The sequence below is a fragment of the Musa acuminata genome, chromosome BXJ1-8 (assembly GCF_036884655.1).
Source record: "Musa acuminata AAA Group cultivar baxijiao chromosome BXJ1-8, Cavendish_Baxijiao_AAA, whole genome shotgun sequence".
NCBI lineage: Eukaryota > Viridiplantae > Streptophyta > Magnoliopsida > Zingiberales > Musaceae > Musa > Musa acuminata.
Genome location: NC_088334.1, coordinates 5,268,470 through 5,290,084, shown reverse-complemented (window position 1 = coordinate 5,290,084; position 21,615 = coordinate 5,268,470). Strand labels below are relative to the sequence as shown.

General features: G+C 35.6%; 2 protein-coding genes and 1 non-coding gene across 7 annotated transcripts; all 3 read left to right on the top strand.

Annotated features, from left to right (window-relative positions):
- The first annotated feature begins 754 nt into the window (after positions 1-754).
- On the top strand, positions 755-828 carry TRNAI-AAU (transfer RNA isoleucine (anticodon AAU)). Its single transcript has one exon. It is a non-coding gene; the product is annotated as a tRNA-Ile (tRNA).
- Positions 829-5,051: 4,223 nt separating this feature from the next.
- On the top strand, positions 5,052-9,833 carry LOC135587205 (beta-glucuronosyltransferase GlcAT14B-like). 4 transcript variants are annotated; one of them, XM_065078332.1, is made up of 5 exons: positions 5,052-5,314; positions 5,756-6,577; positions 7,889-7,964; positions 8,051-8,166; positions 8,835-9,833. In XM_065078332.1, exons 2-5 carry the CDS (start codon positions 5,977-5,979, stop codon positions 9,383-9,385), a joined length of 1,344 nt encoding a protein of 447 aa, XP_064934404.1. In that variant the 5' UTR covers positions 5,052-5,314; positions 5,756-5,976; the 3' UTR covers positions 9,386-9,833. The 4 variants fall into 4 exon arrangements, with proteins under 4 accessions (XP_064934404.1, XP_064934403.1, XP_064934401.1 ...); XM_065078331.1 differs by having other exon boundaries at positions 5,730-6,577; XM_065078329.1 differs by having other exon boundaries at positions 5,439-6,577.
- A 674-nt stretch (positions 9,834-10,507) lies between these two features.
- On the top strand, positions 10,508-20,745 carry LOC103993593 (ADP-ribosylation factor GTPase-activating protein AGD5). 2 transcript variants are annotated; one of them, XM_065078326.1, is made up of 11 exons: positions 10,508-10,746; positions 12,404-12,462; positions 13,114-13,204; positions 15,301-15,355; positions 15,498-15,588; positions 15,704-15,911; positions 17,236-17,446; positions 17,666-17,844; positions 18,192-18,440; positions 18,521-18,582; positions 20,297-20,745. In XM_065078326.1, the coding sequence occupies exons 1-11, from the start codon at positions 10,696-10,698 to the stop codon at positions 20,454-20,456; spliced, it is 1,416 nt and encodes a 471-aa protein (XP_064934398.1). In that variant the 5' UTR covers positions 10,508-10,695; the 3' UTR covers positions 20,457-20,745. The 2 variants fall into 2 exon arrangements, with proteins under 2 accessions (XP_064934398.1, XP_009411992.1); XM_009413717.3 differs by having other exon boundaries at positions 10,509-10,746; positions 18,524-18,582.
- The last annotated feature ends 870 nt before the right edge of the window (positions 20,746-21,615 follow it).

Genomic DNA, 21,615 nt, shown 5'->3' with positions numbered 1-21,615 from the left:
AAAAAAATCGAAATATCTTTGTAAGTTTAAAATAACTTAACAGGTACCAATATAATTAAAAAAAATTATTTCGTGCCTTTTTCACTTGCACTTAAATTATGCATATAGATGAATTAACATTGGTTAGTATTATGTAATTAGAAATCAAATAGCTATCGCTCGTCATGTAAACACCACATAATACTTATGATAGCAAAAAAGTAGGAGTTCAAGAGACAGCTTAGATTAGTTACTAAATTATCTTTTCTATGAAATATTTATAAGAATATTCTTGAAAATCTAAGGGGTAGCTTGAGTTGGTTATAATTGTCTACGTTATAGAATCTTTATGGGATATTTCGTCTACTTCGAGTTAGGTTTAAAAATGCATTCCTCAATTCTGAATTAGAGAGAAGTAAAAAAGAGAAATTGATCTCAATACTAATTTAAGTATCGAAATGACCAACTTGGGAAGCTCTTCGAACCCAATCTTTATGAAGGTAATGATTTAGGAGAAGTCATCCTTTATTTTGAACGACTATGCGTATACGAATTAGGGTCGCGTCATACTATTTTCTATAACACTATTAAATATAAAATAATTATTTTTTATTTCTTTAAACTATATTTGATACTTAAAATTAGTAGCTAATAGAATAAATAGAGACTATATTAGATGCTCCAATCATATCAAACAACGTTTTAATAACATGGGATTTTTCCTCAATTTGTTTAATTATTATATATAATATACTTATTAAACTAAGAACAAAATGGCCTATTAGCTCAGTTGGTTAGAGCGTCGTGCTAATAACGCGAAGGTCGCAGGTTCGAGACCTGCATGGGCCAATAAAAAGTTGTTTTTATGGGTTTACTTATGATAGGCTTGAGGTAGACTTACCTTCTCATCAGCCTGCTTTGGGCTCATAATGGGCCTGCTTTAATTTTATGGGTTCATTTATGAGAGGCTTACCTTCTCATCGGCCTGATTTGGGCTGATAATGGGCCTGCTTTAATTTATCGGCTTATGCCTAACCTGACTTATATGAATTGACCTGTGGTTTGGTTTAACTGGAATTATTGTGACTATAAACTAACATGAGCCCTATGATTAGCAATCATAAGGCCTTTCTTTCACCTCACCTTTGTAAACTGACTGATATCAGGTGCTACATTGACTTTTAGATTTTTATTCTTGCAACTATTTTGATCAGTGACCAAACTCAAAAGTATTTTGGATAATTTGCTTTCAGTGGAAAAAATATATATATACATAAATATATATATATATATATATATACATATATATATATATATATACATATATATATATATATACATATATATATATATATATATATATGTATATGTATATGTATATGTATATGTATATATATTATTTTTAATTTATCCTTTATTGTTTTTATATTTTAATTATAAAAATTATCTTAAAAATTAGAAATACTCGTTTATATATTGTTGAGAGGAGCAACTTGGTTATTTATCTCCTCAAGCCTCAAACAATCGATCAAAGGGGCTTTGATCATTGTTTTTTTTTTTAATATAGAATCTTTTTTTTAATATGAAATTGTTGATTTAAATCCATATTGGTTCTGATTTGATTTGAAATGACTAACATTTCGATTATTGTTACGACTCAATTTGATTTCGATTACAACTAAGTCGAAGCTAGATGTATAAAAAATATATGGCATTATAATGACAACTATTAATGTTAAATAATAGTAGTTCTAACAACTATTAATTTGCTTGGTGACAACTATTAATATTAAAGACTCCCAATTTGATTTTTATTATAGTTCTGATTCGATTGGATTTAGATTACAATTAAACTGAAGTTAGATGTATGAAGAATATAAAGATGCTCAATTTGCTTCCGTTGGGAAAACCTGACTCGCACGAAAACAAATTTGTCATTGGTAAGAGGTAGAAAGAAAAATATGCTAGAAATATGTAGGTTGAAAAAATCCGACTTGCATGATAAAAAACTCGTTATGATGGGAGGCATAAAGGAAATACACTAAATGTATAGGTCGAGAAAACCTAACCCCAATGAAAATAAATCACTATAATGAAAAATATAAATAAAAATATGTATAAGGTGCATGGGTAACTCAACCCTCATAAGAAAAACTCATCACAAAGGAATGCATAAAGGAAGATGTGCCAAAGTACATGGATTAGAAATATTCAACCCCCTTGGAAATGCATCATAGCTCTGGAGAGGCCATGAGTTAGAAAAACACAAATATTATAGGAAGAATTCTAGAAAATACACTCAGAGTCACACAAGGCGTATAACTCCACTCACAATTTGTCCAAGGCATCGAGTTTGGGCACCCCGATCCCCTTCGCTATCGACCCCACTATTACCAAAAATACAAAGATCGGACGCCCTCAACCCCACTCGCCATTTGCTCGAGGCGTGGAGGTTGGGCACCTCTACTCCTCTCATTGCTTACCTAATAGGTAGAGGTTGAAAAACCCCAACTCACACTATGTTAACTCAAAACTTGAATATTACACACCTCGATCCTTCTCATTGATTGTTCGACGTATATAAGTTAGGTAGCCCAACCTTTTTGACTATGCACATGGGTTAGAATCACATCCACATTTTTCATAACATATACCAAATCGAAAAACTAATTTAACAAGTGAACGAAATAATTTAACAATCTGATTCTCCATGTATATTTTTTTACTCCTTCTATTTGATCCGATTTTTATAACATTTAAGTGTTGGTATTTATAGTATGGTCATAACATAAAAGTTCTACGATATCACTTAATTATAAATGAATTAAATTGGTCAATGGCTCTACAACTCAGTTCCCTCTTAATTTATTTTATTCTTAGATTATCCACCAATATTATAGATTTATTTAAATATAAAAATCAATTAATTAGCTGATAAATTTTTTAATAATATATATATATATATATATTAATTAATTAATTAATTAAAAAAATATAAATTTATTAAAAAAAATATCATAACCGGTTCGACTTATCACTACCGATTTAATTTAATTGGCGAATCGATCCGGTCGATCCAACCGGGTCTTGGTGGAAAATCTAACCATCTTTTTCTGATGGTGAATACACTTTGAGATTGACGTAGCACTAATTTTGATGCCATATTTATGATGGACAAAACGAAACAAGTGTCATATCCATCTTCTTTACGCCATGTCGGTATGGATTGAGAAGTATCGCAATCCCAACTCAAGCCAAAAAGGTGTGCGTTTGTGTCCAATTGCTTCGAGTAACGAAAACGCTGACTTCGACACATTGCCTACTATATGATGTGATTTATATTTCGATTTACCTTATAGAAATAGCATCAATAAATACCTTATGTCACGAATATTTTGAACGTAGACTCTATAAATATAACATACTTATTAAAGTAAATATTATTGAATATGATTCAGACATATGTACATATGAGTATCGAAGGTGTCTTTAAGGTGTGAATATCGTGCCCTCGAGAAGACATTAAGAAGATTCTAAAAAATTAATCATGAGAAAAAAAAATCATTCCATTTTTTTTTTTTAAAACTATAAATATGATGACAATACATCGTAATGCCCAAACTATCTTGCATCAACTATATGAATTTTAGAATTATTTAATATTTATTTATAATTTTTATTTTTAAGGTGTTCTTCTCATTATTCTCATGTCCCTAATACTATAAAATTTATAAGAAAAAACCTCACATTTTAGATAATTTTCATATATATATGTATGTTAATTGATTTTATCTGGATAGTTCTAGGAAAATTACTGATCTTATTATCTTATTTAAAATATAGAGTTTTTTAAATACAAATAATTTTATAAAATAAGTAAATTCTAAAAAAAATCTTAAATTTTTATTTATTTATTTTCCTATTGAGTATACTTTTTGCTTTATTCTCTACAAGATGTGATTACCTTACTGCGTCCCGCTGGCCGTTGCCCAGCCGGCCAAGCGCATAGTGCGCTCCCACCTCTTCCACCACTGCCCCTCTTCTGGCGCCTGCCCGCCCTAGCCGCCGTCTCTGCGAACCTAATCGGCTCTGTCGTCGACTTTAAGCTCCGGGAGTTCACGGTCGGGGCAGGATCCTCCGTCGTCGAGCCTACTGCCTCCGCCAAGTAGCTCATCGAGATCTTGCGGGAGTTCTCGGACTGCTCCAGTTTTGGCTCCGACATCTTTGGCGAGCTCCAGAGGTTGGCCTCCCTCCCTAGATCCAAGGCGCCGCGAAGATCGATGGCATCGAGGCGCTGGGGAACAGGGATCGACTCGTCGTCGAAGATCTCGGAGACCGCATCGCTGGATGGCGTGAAGCCGGTGGTGCGTGCGTGCGTGGAGGGCCTAGGGTCACTGGAGGTTCGACTTCCGGGCGCTGGTTGGGTCATCAGGAGCAATCCCGATGTTGGTTCCGTTGCTGCGTAGCACAGACCCGTCAGCGCAAGAGAGCACGATGACGACAAGGGGCGGATCACGGCGACGGGCGCGATCAAACCTCTGATTTATGCAATACGGATGGGGACGACGACCGTGAAGCAAGATGCAGAGCGATCCCACATTGAGTGGGGGTTCGATCCAGAGCAAGGAGGTTGCCCTCGCCACGCTACACAAGCTGTGATCCACATGATGGAACAACGAGCTTGCGGTGAGCGCAGGCGCTGCGGTTCTGGTAGTGGGAGGGGGAGTCCGGTGGCGGCACGATCGAGAAGGCGATGGCGGTCGCCGTTGGAGCGAACGGACAAAAATAATTTATCTTTCAGAAAATAAAAAAATATTTAATAAAAAGTTTTTTTTTGAAAAAAAAAGATCTTTAGAAAATTATTTATACTTTTATTACCAAAAATTATAAAGCATCCAAACATCATTATTTCCACTTATGAACAATTAAAGAAAAAAAAGTGAGCAGACTTTGGTGGTTGAATTATTTATAAATAAATAATTATTTAGAGGAGCCAACTGTGGGTGGGTCCTCACTGGCTGCTGATTAGCCACATATAATTAAGAAGATAGTAAAAGAAAGTCTCCAAATTCTTCTCTCTCTTGTCTCAGATCATTAAACACGCATGCTGGTCTGAAGCGGAGAGCCAAATCAAACCCTTCCCAATCCGTACACCCCTTTGCTTCGTCTTCCACCCTTTCCGCTTTCTCTCTTCTCGCTTCCTCCGTCGCCTTCCCTCCCCTCCCCATCCCAAACATCTCCGTCACCCTCTTTATCCGAGCTCTGCCGTTACCCAGAAGCATCCTCATCTTAAAGAGACATCGGCGTCTTCTTCCGTCCGACGATCGGTTCTTGAGTGAGTATGCTCTCCGATTCTTCGTTTTTGCGTCGTTTATGCGAGATCTCACAGCGAAAAGATCGATCTTTCCAGTACTGTTCTGCGTTTTGTGTGTTAATCGTATCTGGTATTGAATGGTCAGATCGGAATGGGAGGACTTGTTTGATGTGGAAATAGTGGGTGGATCCTCGAGATTTGGTTCCGAGTTTTGGCAGGGCTAGGAGAGGTTTAATCGTTTGGTCGTTCTTATCCAGAGATGTATTGCTGAGGGGTCTCGCTACGGTCGTTTAATTTTTGAGCTGCGTTGATGTACAAAACGTGAGAAATTTGAGATTTTATGTTTGTGCGTACTGTTTGAAAGTGATCGGGTCTGTTTCTGTGAAAAAGATCGTTTTTGTTAGCTGAGATATTCTTGATTCGTGGATCTTTGCAGTCACGGGAATCTGGAATTACTTGCAGATTGGAGCTTTTTCCTGAGGGGTTTGTGCACTTGAGATGGACATCGGCTGTTTGTTGAAGTCGATATACTTTGTTCTGAAGTGATGACTTTGTGCTGTCTCATCTGATATTTCTGATCGTTTCAGAGGGTTGTGGGGTGCTATCGTTAGACAGTCTAAAAGCTGCGGATACTCTTGGAAATATCAACAGAATAATTGAACCAGAAAGTGGCTGACAAAAGTATGAGAAAGAATGGTGGTCTTCACTCAGGGAGATCATTTACTGACAGAAGATGGCTTCTTCCATTCTTTGCAAGCCTGCTGGTCTCATTTACTCTTTTCATGGCAACTATTTTTGGGCTATTTTCCTCTCAGAATTCCGGGGATTCCCTGTCCTTGGACGTTGTCACTTTTACTGGTCTAGATGATTCCGAGCTCTATTCTGTGGAACTAGATAGGAAAAAGACAGTGGAGCAGCCAGTGGCTTTGGGAAATGAAGCTCCACGGATAGCTTATCTGATAACTGGCACAAAAGGTGACAGCCAAAGAATGAGGAGAACTTTGCAGGCAATTTATCATCCTCGAAATCAGTACATTCTTCACTTGGACCTGGAGGCTCCTCCTAGGGAAAGGATAGACTTGGCCATGTATGTCAAGAGTGATCCTTTGTTCAGTGAGGTTGAGAATGTACGTGTGATTGCAAAAGCCAACTTGGTGACGTACAAGGGCCCGACGATGATTGCATGCACCCTTCATGCGATTGCCACTCTGTTGAAGGAGAGCTTGAGATGGGACTGGTTTATAAACCTCAGTGCCTCGGATTATCCTCTTATGACGCAGGATGGTCTGTGCTTGTTATGTAGTTCATCATTTTATATTCTGCTTTCTTTTGTTGTTTGAACTTGCAATTATCAATTTAAACAAAGTGTAGGTGGTAATATATCTCAACATCATGTTCGTAACACAACTTTATTGGTATTCTTTGTTTTAACTACGGTAATGCCAAAAGGAAAAAATAGGAATATGAACTAGTGATATATTATGTTTTTTAATGTTTTTCTTGTTTATCTTCAATCGACCGTTTAGTGTATGATATTTATCTTATCATGACCCAAAGTTTTGGTTGAAACCATGGGCTTGAGGAAATTATCACTAGTTCTGACTATCCTACTTGTGAGGGATATTTACATTAGACTAATTGTAGATTGAATAATTGGAATCTTTTATTATATGGTATGCCTATAATGCCCTTGTTAAATATATATTTCTAATTCATAGCCTGATTTTAATAAACTTGCACTGGATATCTTCTTAGTCATAGTAATTATGATATGTTTTCTTCTAAAGCATGTCTCCATATTTTTAACTCAATTCTTTTTGCCACTGAACTCTCTCCTGTCATCAGCAAATATAATATTTTGTGGAACTTCATTCTGCCTCTCTAAATACAAGTTGCCAAATATTATGTTTTTGCTAAAAGAACTTATTTACTATAAAGTTATAAATTCTCAACCATAATTCCTTACATGCCTTATATGTCTTTTCTCTTGATCTTTTGCACCATTTTGGATATGTAATTATACAATTTAAACATCTGCAAATGAAAAGCTTACAACCACTTTAAACCTCTTATAGTTCTCATTCTCAATGAACTTCATTTTCTATATTTTTTTTAACCATTTATCCAGTATATTCCACAAGCTAACTCCAATTAGATAGGACCTATTTTGTTGGTGTTGTTGTTATCATCATATTATTCAACAATTGGTACTATCACCTTCTTTTTTTCATATTTGTCTTATTTTATTCCGTTTAAGTTGTATTATGTTGCTAGGTATCAGACTCACCCACAAAAATAACTCAAACATGTTTTTAGTTGGCGGGTGTATAACATCACATATGGTCCAGTGTAGGGTATTCCATTTGAGGATTTAAAAGTTGGTCCATGAACTACATGTTTATACTAGCTTAGATGTTGTTTTGGAATTTTGATGTTCTCATGCTTTAGCTTCCAGAGATTTCCCAGAAAAGTAAGTTGTGTCATGCTGTTGTTTCTTTCTGTAATATACGATGTATGCTTTGTTTGACACCTTTCTCTTCTTGTTAATGTTAACATATATTTTCGTAGCTAACTTGCCTTGAGTTATATATGCAGATATACTTCATGTTTTATCTTCTTTGCCTCGAAATCTCAACTTTATTGAGCACTCACCTATTGCTGGTTGGAAACTGTAAGTTCAAAAAAAAAATGGTGCTTCTTCTCACTTTGGTTTCTTACTCAAAATACAAAATTTTCACATGAAACATTCAAATGCAGGACTCAGAGGGCAAGACCGATAGTTGTTGATCCAGGTCTTTACTTGTCGAAAAAATTCGATGTCTTGGTAACTTCTGAACACCGGGAACTGCCAACATCTTTCAAATTGTACACTGGTAAGCTGTTTAACATTCATTATCTTGAATTTTTTTCCTGCTTAACATCCATTTACTTGAAATCTTTTTCTCTTTTGTACCTGTTGTGTGTATCCTCATTACCAAGTATTTTTTGTTCTTCTTTGTTGTGAAGAGGCAAGATTCCTTCTTTAAGGTATCAATGCTCCCTTCTGTTTCTTTGAGTCGATAACCCATAATTGCCTCGAGTCTAAGCACGACACTTTTTTAATACTTTCCAAGAGTGTTGATCTAGTAATTTGAGTTGAACATTATATACAAATCATATTTGGATATTACGATGAGCAAGGTTCTCTTTGACCTTAGTTTAACTATTAACCTGTTTAGCATAAATGCTATTTAAAACAAAACATCATAGTTATTGCAATAATTATCACAGGCTGCCTCATTTCTGCAATACAGTTTCAGTTCTGGATTAGTTTCCATATAAGGCTACAGATTCAAACCTGCCAACCCATGACTGTTTAGGGCCCTTCCAACTTGGCAACCCAGTTGGATTACTACTCTAGATTATTTACTGCTGGTTTTCTCAGTAGATATCTTTAAACCAATTACCTTGAGCAAATACTTGATACACAATGTCATTTTTTTGCTTTACTCGAGAGGTCAGTTATATAATTTATAGTTTTACTGACTCATCGTGTACACAGGTTCAGCGTGGGTGATGCTTTCTCGGACTTTCCTCGAGTATTGCATATGGGGATGGGAAAACCTTCCTCGAATTGTCCTGATGTACTATGTGAACTTCATCTCCTCACCTGAAGGCTACTTCCACACAGTCATATGCAATTCTGATGAGTTCCGAAACACCTCCATAAGCCATGACCTACATTACATTTCCTGGGACAACCCTCCAAAACAACACCCACTATACCTTTCTACCAAAGACTTCAACAAAATGGTTAAAAGTGGTATGCCTTTTGCTCGGAAGTTTGCAAAAGGAGATCCAGTTTTGGATAAAATCGACCGTGAACTCTTGGGGCGGTCCAAAGGGGAATTCACCCCTGGTGTGTGGTGCAATCAGGGATCAGATGAGGCAGAACGATGCTCCTCGAGGGGTGATGACTCTAAGTTTCTTCCAGGTCCCGGTGCTGAAAGGTTACAACAGTTGATGAAGAAGCTCATGTCCCAAGAATTCCGCAATGGAAGCTGTTCGTCATTGCAGTATGATCAAACTAAGAGAGGTTGGATCACTTCTTAGAAATGCACCCTAACAAGAGTAATTCCACAGTCCTTGGTTCTTGCGTTATAGTTCATGATATCTGTGAGACGCCACATATGACTGTTCATGTGCCTGCAATTCGTTTCACACTTGGTCGATAGCTGTGGCAGTCTCATCCCTTGGTCGGAATTCTGCAAAGCCTTCATGAACCATTTGGATCGACATAGCTTCGGCTGCCTAATACATGGATGTTGCAGTGTTCTGGAATTAGGAGACTTGTGGGCTACAAAACTCAGAATTTGGGTAGAGGTAGTCTGAGTGCCTCAGAGAGCTGGAAACAATTATGGCGAGAGATTCATTGTACCATCACCTCCATTGAAATCAGAAGTTCTAAGGATCAAGCCAAATGAGTTTTAGTTCATGTACTGGATTTACAATTTGTATCTGCACTTTGCGAGACCATAAGAAATTTCTACTAATTCTGTGATATGCTGTCAAGAATCTTATTGTTTCTTAGGTGCTGATATACATTCTCATCACATTTTTTTTCAATGACACAAAAGATTTATGTAGCTGATCCTAAATAATTATAATATTATAATAATATGATTCATCTTTGTCGATTGCTTCCCTCTTCACTATGCTTAACACATGTTTGTTGTATCTGAAAATAAAATCTTGAAACAAAAAAAATAGCATTGTTGTGTTGGGTGTGCCTCTGAAAATTTACAATAAATAATTAACTTTTTTTCTTTCAATATTCATCTCAAATTGACACCTGTGAGGCTCAAAATTCTTGCTAAACGTGTTTAATGCATCTTGTACTTCATTTATGATCGTTGAAACTTTAATTCTGAGAATAACAACAGCTAATTCCATCCAATAATTCCTAATCGAAATCTGATTAATTTTCATTCTATCATCTCAAATTTGATCGAAGAGAAACAGGATATCCCAAAAACAGCGTTCTGCATAAAAGCCTCCTCACCCCTCAATTTTACCTGCGTTATTGCCTCACATAACGTAGAGTTTAAGTGGGACCCACAACGCGCTGACGATCACAAGAGAGGTGCCTTTGCGGGTACGACGACAGCGGGCATGAAAAGTATTTCTAAAATTAAAATACCTCGTCTAAGCGATGGCAAACAGGTCGTGTTGAGAGGAAATATTTGGTCATCGGTTTCTGGCTTTTCGTCCGCAGAAGGAATAGAGTGCCAAAAGAGACATCAAAGAGCGATCCACCAGTTCTCCTTATTGCCTCGGACGCGCCCTCAATTCTCGCTCCCCTCTCTCCTCATCCTCCTTTCGCAGTTTCGGGTAGCACCGGGAAGGCTCGCTCGAGCGTCAAGATGAACGAAAAGGCCTCCGTTTCCAAAGAACTCAATGAGAAACACAGGAAGGTCCGTTCTTTTCTTCGATTTCTCCATCGTTTCCGATCCTTTTGATGCTAAGCTTCGTTTTGTCCGGAAAAAAACGAAGAGAAGATTCGAGTTTCCGGTGCCCGTTCGTTGATTTCGTGAATCGGTGGACTGGGAACGCGGGAATGAGAGGATCTGTCGTTATGGATCGTTGTTTCTTATTGGCACGTGATCTTGTTAGGATACTGATTTTATTAGGGTTCTTGGTCGTAGATTGTTGGTTGCATATCGTGAAATTGGTTTGATAGTTTCTGCATTCGACGTCTGTTTCTGTGCCAATTGTTTCAATCGCATTCAATCAGACATTGAAAATGTGTGATTTTTCATCCAGTGACGGTTAGATCTAGGGTTTGGTTGGTTCTACCGAGCTCCTTGTGGAAAACTTTGTAGGTCAGTTGAAAAGGGCCTTAATAGAGGGAAAATCTGCAACTTATGCATCTTCTTAACCGCTGCCAAATCCATCATCTATATGAAAACGTGTCTTTTAACCACAACTTTTCTGTATGGTTTTCCTTTTCTAAGGTTCTTGGTACAGAGGACCAGCTTGAGATCTAGGTCACAATTTAATAATTTGGGATGCTTCTACACGTAAAAATAAGAATACCAATTAAAAGAAACTTATCTGTACAATTTTTTGGACCTCCATGAAGGCTAACTTGTAAAAGCTTACCCAATATCTTTGGCGATAGAAGATCGTAAGAAGTTAGAGAAACTTTGGAAGAATTGATGGAGAAGGATCTTGCATAGGTTTAACCTTGGACAAATTTGTGAATCTGTTAAATGGAGTCATTTTTTCCATCATTTTTCTAATTATCTAATATTGCTCATGTTGATTATTTTTTGTTGAAATTGGATTAAACTAATCTGATTCTTTTAAAATTAAATTAGTTTACTAAGTTTAGGAATAAATGAGATCAAATTGTATTCCCAATTTTTTAGCATCCTTTTATTTTAAACATGAAGCCCTTAGGATTCTGTAAATCTGAAGATCATTCAAGATTTATCCTTGTTAGATTAGTGCTTAAAATTTATAGGAACTGGAGAAGAAAAGTAATTGGAAAGGCTATTAACTGGATATATCAGGACCTTACCAGTATGAATAGAAGAAAAATCTCTGATTTGAAATGATGAGCAACTGCCAGCTTGTGGAGAACAACAGTTTCGAACATATGATGGCTTACAACTTGCTGTCTTTTACCCAGCACAATCACCTATCTAGGTACTATTGTGTCTCTCCATTTTTTACTAACAAATCTGCAGCCCTCCTCCCTACCTGATCTCCCTCTTTTATTTATAAACTTTACTAAACTAAGGTGAATATTGTATTCTAATCCTTGCTGACGACATCTTGTTGTCGCTATACGTGTCACTTTGCAATCCAGTTATTAATTTCTTTTCAAAAAATTCATCTTTGTTTAGATGTCGTCAAAAATCTTATAAGCATCAAATTTGGGTGGCCGTGTTTGGCCCTTCTACTATCTTTACCAAATTGGAACCCCACCAAAAATAAGTTGAGCTGATTGCTTCTTTTTCCAATTTGCTTCATCTTTTGACTTATATATAGAAAAGTCTGAATGTTTATATTCACAATGAGTTTGTCTGTCTAAGTGTGATATTTTTCTGGTCTACTTATTTTCAGATATTGGAGGGACTTCTCAAATTGCCAGAGAACAAGGAATGCGCTGATTGCAAGTCCAAGTAAGCATTTAAGCTGATATTGTTGTTCTCATTGGAGCTTGCTAGTTTGAATTTTATTGGCTTAGTGAACATTGTTGTCCATGCAACTGGACTTGGACACTGTGAATCTGAATTATGGCATACATGTATCTTTATTTGATTTCAGGCCAGATTATTTTATTCTCATTTCATTGAAGCATTAAAAACATGTCAACATTATTGTTTATTTGCAAGGGAACATCTGGCATTGTGTATTTAATACTGAACATAAGGCATGTGCTTATTCTTTTATCAAATCTAGGAAACACATTTAAATCTTGAGTACAACTTCTAATTTTCTGTTTCATTTTTAACATGTACTTAACTTTTTGTTATATCAGGAATTATTAACATTCAGTTCTTGAATACAATTTATAATTTTTCTCTCTTTCTAAGATAACCTTCCTGATTGGTGTAAAAGCACCAATCTAGATTATGTTGTATTGTTAATAGGTTTTAAGTCAAAGCCAACATGTTATATCCCAGATAGGTTGGAGAACTTTTGGATTTATTGTGTTGGGGTGTTCTTTGAGTATTGCCTACTTTATATTTTTTCGAGTCAGGATAGGTTTAAAATTTGGTCCCTTTATGTTGAGATATTCTCTGAATCTAATGCTTATTGTCTTTATGCAGAGGTCCACGATGGGCAAGCGTGAATCTGGGAATTTTTATATGCATGGCATGCTCTGGAATTCATAGAAGTTTGGGGGTACATATATCAAAGGTCAGTTATTATTTCTAATGTGATTAAATAAAAGTACAATTTTAAGGAAGGGATCATTCTTCAGAGATGTAACATGCAAAAACTTGCTGCAGTGATGGCATTTTGCAATGCACAAGTTTATGATGTAATTCTGAATAAATCATTTAGTCCCTATGTGAATCTTAATAGTCATTTAGTTCTGCCAACAATTTGTCATGGTGATAGCATGTGCTAGGTATGTCACTTGTGTTCAGCGACACAACAATCTGACACAAATACAACACAAAAATTTAATGGGCTTAGGTTTAAGCCTATTTGGGCTTTCATCGTACATGAGTTGGCACAATTATCCCAATTAATAAATGGATTGAGTTTGAGTTTAGAGAAGTGACATTATTGGATCGAATTAACCCGTGTAATTATTAAGTTAACCATGTTATATGTGTTAACATGTCATTTTAAAATTAGATATTAATTATGATATTATCTTTAGTCCTGTAGATAGGTTAAATTGTGTCGTTATTGGGCTGTTGTAAACTGTTATGTGGATCGGATCAGGTAACGAGAATTATTAATTGGGTTGGGTTTGAGTTGTAAGCTTTGTTCAAATATATACATTTTAACATGGTATATTTTATTATAACTAACAGGTTTTTACTCAAAATATGAGTATTTTTTTAATCTTTGTGGCTAGCCCTCCATATATTGTGTATATGATTTGGTGAATCAAATGATAACACCATTACTACTACTTGTTTGGGTTGCCAGCTTCAGTTGGTCAACCAATGAGTAGTATTTTAGAATCAACTCGAGGTTGAAAGTACAGCCTTTTAGTAAAATCTATAACTTTTGTTTTTGTTGATGATGGTTGTGAATGTCATGGTTGTGGTAATACTTGCTTTTTAGAAATGTCATGGTTATGGTGAAGTCAAAACCTCTTTCTGTCTGCTTGCTTCTGCAGATTGTCTTATTCTTCATCCCTCTGTTTTTCAGAAGGTATTTTTCCATCCCTCTCTTACTTGGGTAATGTTATTATAGGACCCACCCCTGAAATCTCTTTTATCAGCTAGTGTGTAGCCAGGTTTTGCCTGGTCATAAACTAGCCTTTTTGACCATTAAAAGAGCTTAAAGCCTCAAACATGATATGACTATCTAGCCTAGAATATCTCGGTTAAGCCCTTCAACACATCGATTAGAAGTCATTACAAAAGTGCCCAATCCAGCCTGATGTCAAATCTTTCTGGCTTGGTATAGCAATCCCTTAGTCAAAGGAATCCTCCATGATTATGGAGAATGCAAAAGAAGGGCCTCTGCATCTTTTTATATATGGATGCTCAATCCTAATGAGACTAGGCATTGAAAATGATTTTCCTGTCTCACCCCTAATCAACTTAGAAGATGCAGGGGCAAACCATTTTCTGTTATTATTTATTAATTTTCATCATTATGTTTTAGCAGCTTGCCTACTTGGTTAAAAAGGTATTATTTCTAGTCAAATTAAGTTGGTTAAAGGAGTATTATTTTAATTCTAATTAATGTCCTAGAGTCACAATATAGGTAAATATAAATTAATTTTTTTCTCATAGTTCTTATATATATGAGTAAGGATTGTAAGCCCATGTGCTCATACATGGATTGTTATATTTTCTTTTAACAAAATGAAGTTATTGTATCTAGTACTTCATATTTGGATGCTTTTTCTCCTTGTTAGAGGTGTCACCTTTGATAGATATCATGCCTGTTTAACTCAATTAACTCTGAAATTGTAGTGCTTTGGGATTATATGCTGCATGAAGATATTTTCTTGGGGTCTAGGGTAAATATAGCAGATATGAAATTTGCAACTTTACATGAAGTTCACTTTTCTATTTGATGATCTGATTTCTTAATGCTACATATAAATTAAAGAGGATATGATTTTTCTAATTTTTGTTATGATGTTTCAAATCATTTACATTAAACAAAAGAAAGCTTGAATATGATATGCTGATTTCATTTATTACCATGGTTACTTTTCTTATTTTGATTTAGCAATAATATAACATTATTTATGATGTGACTGCAAATTTTGTGCATGATCTAACTCTATGTTTTTTAATTGTTTACTTCTAATACAGGTAAGATCTGCAACATTAGACACGTGGCTCCCAGAGCAGGTTGCTTTTATCCAAAGTGAGCATCTTGGCCTTTTGTTTGTTAGTTTACACACCTTCTGTACTTTTGCTGCAATTGTTTCTACTAAAAAAGGAGAAAAAAAGGGTTTCTGTTTCTATGAAATTGTTTTAAGGCCTTTTGATATGGGTGGTTGTTGTAGGCATGGGAAATGAGAAGGCAAATAGCTACTGGGAAGCAGAACTTCCTCCAAATTATGACAGAGTTGGGATTGAAAATTTCATTCGTGCAAAGTATTGTTCTTTACATCTTCCTATTTACTTGATTTTTGTGTTTTCTTTCTTCATTCTCCATATATCTAAATTGTTGACCAAGGATACTTTTCTATGCAATGAACTAAAATTTCAGATATGAAGAAAAAAGATGGGTACCTTTGGATAAAAGGTTCAAATCGCCCTCGAAGTTTCAAGAAGAAAAGGCTTCTGAGTATAAGGAAAAATCCAGTGATACAGGTGGGGATGACGATACTAACAACGTGAAATCTTTAGAGAAGCAGGATAATGAACCACAAAGTACAAGGACAGATAATCTTGTGGTTCCTAAACTACCCAGCCCGGTAATTTTGTCTTTCCTTAATCTAGATTTATCATAGATATCTTGAATTGATCTTTCTATTTACTGTCTTCAGTAGTGAAGGTGGTCTGAAGCATCAATAATGTTTTAACTATTAAGTGAATAATATATTGTTCATACATGGACTGTGCTTTGGTATTTGATGTTAGGAAGCCATATATGCATTATCAAGGTCTAATGTTAAGTTCCTTGCTGCCAAAGTGATAATTTTGTTGATGTCTAATAAACATTGGTAGGTGATAAATATGTTGGTTTTAAAGTAATCATTAATCTCAAGCGAGTGGTGTTTTCTTAACTCTAGTTCTTGAAATGACTATTGTAGTTACAGATTATTTGTGAAGATCTGTTGTTGAGGCTTCAATTTTGTAAAAGATTTTGTTAGAGAAAATGTTTCTTTACAACCAACTAACGTTTGCTGTCTCAGCATAATCAATTGAGTTTATGAGATTCTCTTGTTTACATTATAAACCTGAATTCTCAATCAAAATTTTCATAAAGAAAATTGTTTATGAATTCAGTGATTCAGAATGCCAATAGAAAAGTTGAAAATATTCTGTGGAAACTAGGAGCTATGGTGTTTGAAGCAAGCAAAAAAGGATACTCTTGTTTTATTTTTGAAAATTGGTATACATAATCAACATCACTCGTTACATAGTTAATAGCCTTTATATTAATTGGTAAGCTTTTGTTTTCACAATAATTCTCCTAGCTGTATGGCCGTTGAGTTTGTAATGATAAATGATAGGCAATTTACCAATTTTCAAATTAGAACAATGTAATCTTGTACATTTGAGGGGAAAGTCACTATGTTCAGAGGTATCACATGGAGTCATATACTTATATAGTACGTTTATATAGAAGAAAAGGAGATTCTTTATAAATATTTTGCTTTTTTTCATGGTTTTTTAAATTTTCTTTTGCTTTTGTGTATGTTCCTATTCCCCCACCCCCCCCCTTTTTTTTTGGATAAGGGGAAGATGGGGGACGATGGTACAGTTCTACTGAGGTAGTTACTATGTTGGAAATCATAACTGTTGTGATTTGGTTTGTCTTACACCATTTGGGAATTGCATGTCTTGTTACATGTAGGAAGTCATGGTCTGTTTGACGTGATTTGTTGGTGAACTCGATAAACTAATTGAAACAAATTTGTGATGCCTTTGAGTTTTGATTGTGTTCTTTAATTTACTACATTGTGCTGTGTGTTCCTCCTTCCAGGATCAGTTCGTTTGCTTTATTTAGGTAGCAAGTAAGAAAGTTTATTATGTATATATTGTTCAAACAGTTGTGGATTAATGAATTACCAGGTATCCTCCATACAAAAAGTGGAAACAGGGAGAACCCTGGTAGGTTCACCAGAATCTGCAGAGGTAGCTCCTGCTATGGTTAATGCGAAAACGACACCACCAAAAGCTGATCCCACAGTTGATCTGTTTAACATGCTTTCTATGGATGGTACAAGTGAAAATGGAACAGAATCATCTTCTGTTAATGATAATTCATGGGCAGATTTTCAGTGTAAGTTATATTTAACTGTTGGGCAAAAATAGAAAAGAAGCCTATGTCTTTCTTTTTTCCCATTTGCTCGTGAATTTTGCATGTAATTAACATCCCTTTGTTAGTTGCTACTTGCTTATTGCTGTTTCAGTATTTTTGTCGCTTCCAGTCCTGCAGCTGACTCTAAACACCTCTGTTAATCAGTATTGGTGATATCACTTCATTATACTTGATCTCCAGCTGCAGAACTAACCAGTGCCTTGGAGACAAACAGCACCACAAAATCTGTTGAAAGCAAGAACGAAAATGCACTGGGAGTTGAGGAACTGTTTAAGGAATCCACGTCTTTGACGCAGCCTTCGACTGAAAAAAAGCCCCAGACAGATGTAAAAAATGATATCATGAGCCTCTTTGATAAGGTAATTTCTGCTGTTTTTTATGACAAAAGCTTGTGCAAAATATTAGATCAAAATTCTCAACAAACTCTACCTTTTCAGAATGTCATGTAGTTCTTATATCTTTGAATTTTTTGTGGAAATTTTTATGCTTCTGTTTATTGTGATATTCAATTTTGTGAATTATTCTCTATACTTTCCCTTAGCTTTCACTCGATAGTTATCTCGTTACTATATTCTATGTCATTTGCCAAGAGATTTTGTGAGAATTTACCTTCACAGACTTGGTCATCTGTAGGTTATTATTAGATCTGAAAATTTAATTTAAAAGTACTTAATTGCTTTAATTTGTGGAATGTGATGGTTTACAGTCCAATATGGCATCTCCATTTGCACTTCAACAACAGCTAGTGTACCTTCCCCAGCAGCAAGCTCTTCTTATGGCTGCTAGTAAATCCAACAATGCACCTGAAGAATTTTCTCCCAGAACTCATCACCGAAGTGTAAGTGATTCAAACACAATGAAAGGAAACATTGCACAGAGTTGGGTGAACTTCGGTTATCAGGTCCCAGGCAATGTGCCACTAGCTGGACACCTGTATTCCAACAACTCAATCCAGGTGATGAAGTTTAACAGGCTCAATAAGTGATTTTTCCAAAGACACAGATTTTGATTTGTTCCTCTTTTTTTGTGAAATAGCAGATGGGAAACGTTACGTACCTTCATCCATCTGGGAGCTATGGTCCTGTTGCAGCATCTGGGTATGCATCCCTCCTGCCAAAATTCTTTAACCTAAACCTTGTAATGATATTGAAACTAACCCTCAGAGAGGTTGAACAGTTGAGCATTCACAGTTTCAATAACAAGATGCCTTTATCCCAGCTATTCGGTGATAGTCACATGGGTCCTTGTGTATTGTTCATATCTGCTAGGGACCAAATATCAAAAAGTTCATGTAGCAAAGAGGGCATTGAGATGGATGATCAGTGTTACATGGAAAGATGGTAGCAATCAAGGACGGGAAAATACTTAAAGTTGCCTAAACATGTCTAAAGTAGTACTTTCGTTGTGATAATAGGATAACATTAACCAATCAGGATAAATGACACTAGGAGAGCATGAAGTGACCATTGGTCAATTCCTTGAAAGGTGAAGAAAATCAATGGCCTACAAGATTGTATGCGGACTAATAAACTTTGGTGATGGAATACAGCAAATACGATCTAATGCTTGACTTTGTTTTTTGTGGATGGAATCCTTCGTTATTGGTTTAGGCAAACATTTCTCTCCTCTTTCATGAAATGAGAGGGGCAAAAGAAGGGTTGATGACTTGTCATTAAGATGATTGAATAATCATAGGGAAATGATTTTCCTGCATTTACCACCTTGTCTTGTATTGTCTGGATGTGTGGCTTATAGAAACAATGCTTTAGGACAATTCATGTGTTCAACAGTTATTTTTGCTTGGACATAACTTCGTGTACTGACTTGTTCTAGTCCTCTTCGTTCAATGTTTTCTCCCGATGTGGGATAGGGTGGTTTAGTTTTAATTGTTTGCATTTACAGTCCAAAAATCATCATATTGCATGAGTTTATACTTTAAATCGTCCAAATCTTTTGTCATTGCATGCACTAGTCGTATTCATTCTCTTGAACTGACATCTGGTTGAAATAATTGGATGAGAAAAAAAATCATTTTCTCTCTAGCTCCTATTATATTGCTTAGAAAGGTTTACGGCTCTCCTTGAAAATAAAAGAATAAGGTAGAAGCTGTCTTGGTGCACAAACATTCTGTGTTCTCTTTTTCTATAAAGGAATCTTAATTTTTTGCGGAGGATAATTAAGATGAATAAAGAGGGCATGTGTTACTATGTCGATAGAAAAAAATATTCATACAAAGTATTTTTAATTAGAAATTTTCATTACATTAAATAACATGCGAGATGCTCAAACATGAACTCGAACTTTAGACTCATCATATATGCAATAATGCACTAATCACTAGAACATTTCAATAGAAACAAATAGTATTACTATTGGCGAATTGTATATTGCAAATAATGGTATTGAGAGGGTTTTTAATGTTTTTAATTTGTTATCTATGTTAACACTAGGATGAGGCTAGGGAACATCTTAGCAATGTTTTACATATTGAGGATACTTTTTGGGACATTTATAATAATTTCAAAAACATAATTGGGTCAAAACCATTTATGGAATATTTCTTGTATGTTTCTTAAATTTACGCTTAAAATATCTGGAAGGAGTATACCATGCTTAATAAATAACTATTATTAAATAAGAATCATGTAGGGACTTGTATGAAATTAACGAAAGTGTAGTTTTAGAGATTAATATGAAAAGCAAAAACTCTCTTTTTGTCATGACTATTTGTTCATTCTTTTTCATTTTCCATAACTTTTTATCTGATGGCGAACCTTGTGATCTGTTGATACTGGAATTATTGTCTTGAAGGCTGCATGCTCTTGGATCCTCAGCATCTGCTGATGGATTAGCTGCTGGTGGTGGAGTAAACAATCCTCATGCAACTTCTTCTCCATCTACTACCAACAGTCGCTCGCTCAATGAATATGATTTCTCATCATTGACTCAAGGAATGTTCTCAAAACGGTGAACGACAGAACGATCGTCACAGTTTGTTTTGGTTGTCTCCCTCACATTTCATCTTGGACATTTAAAGCGATAAGAAGTCGATATATAGGCGGCGCTGAGTTTCCTGCATTAAGTTTCCATTGTAGAACCACTTTGGTAGCTCTTTGATGTTTTCATGTCATCTGTAAAGATGCTGAGAAATATAATAAAGGTCACAGCCTGCTGAGGTTCAGTGCAGTGATACCAAATTCAGAGTCATGAACATTCTTGTTAGAGTTTAGAATAGTTAATCTGAAGTGTGTTTTATTTTCCGTTTTGTGACTGAGGATACCTGAATTGCTGTTATGGACAATGTTTAAAAGACAGCCTATACTACCATCAGTATTTAAGGGTCCGGCTGACAATTGTGACTCACCCGGTTTGGTTGATCATTATCTGATTCGGTATGAACTGTACTACACCAAGTTGATCGAATGGTCAGCGGACTAGTATTGTTATTATTATTATTTATTTGTAATAGCTGTTACAGTTGTGTGTTTTTTTAATTTTTTTTTTCTATTTTCTTCGCTTTCTTGTTGCATCATGTTATTTTCTTGTTGCATATCGTTGCCACTGCTTCCTCATTCTCCGTGTTCTTTTTCATCATAATCTTTTTCTTTTCTCCTCTTTTCTTGTCATCTTTCTCTCACTTTCTCGATTGTTTTCTTGTTGCGTCACGTTACTTTCGCGTTGCCATCACTTCCTCATGCTGTGTTCTCTTTCGTCTTATTTTTTTTCTTTTCTCATTTTTTTTTTGTCATCGATCCATTCATTGGTGACATCGGATTAAGATTTTAAACCATGCAAAGATAAGAGGTGGATTCTAAACATTGATCTTAGCGAACAACCTGAAATTGATCAAAGAATGAGTGTGGCAAGAAAAAGAATGGCAACCAAAAACCTCCCTATAAATTTTGCGTTGCCATTGCTTCCTCATGCTGTGTTCTCTTTCGTCTTATTTTTTTTCTTTTCTCTTTTCATCGCTTCGTCTTCCTCATGCTGTGTTCTCTTTCGTCTTATTTTTTTTCTTTTTTCTTTTCATCGCTTCGTCATGCTGTGAGACAAGAGATGGATTCTAAACATTGATCTTAGCGAACAACCTGAAATTGATCAAAGAAATGAGTGTGGCAAGAAAAAGAATG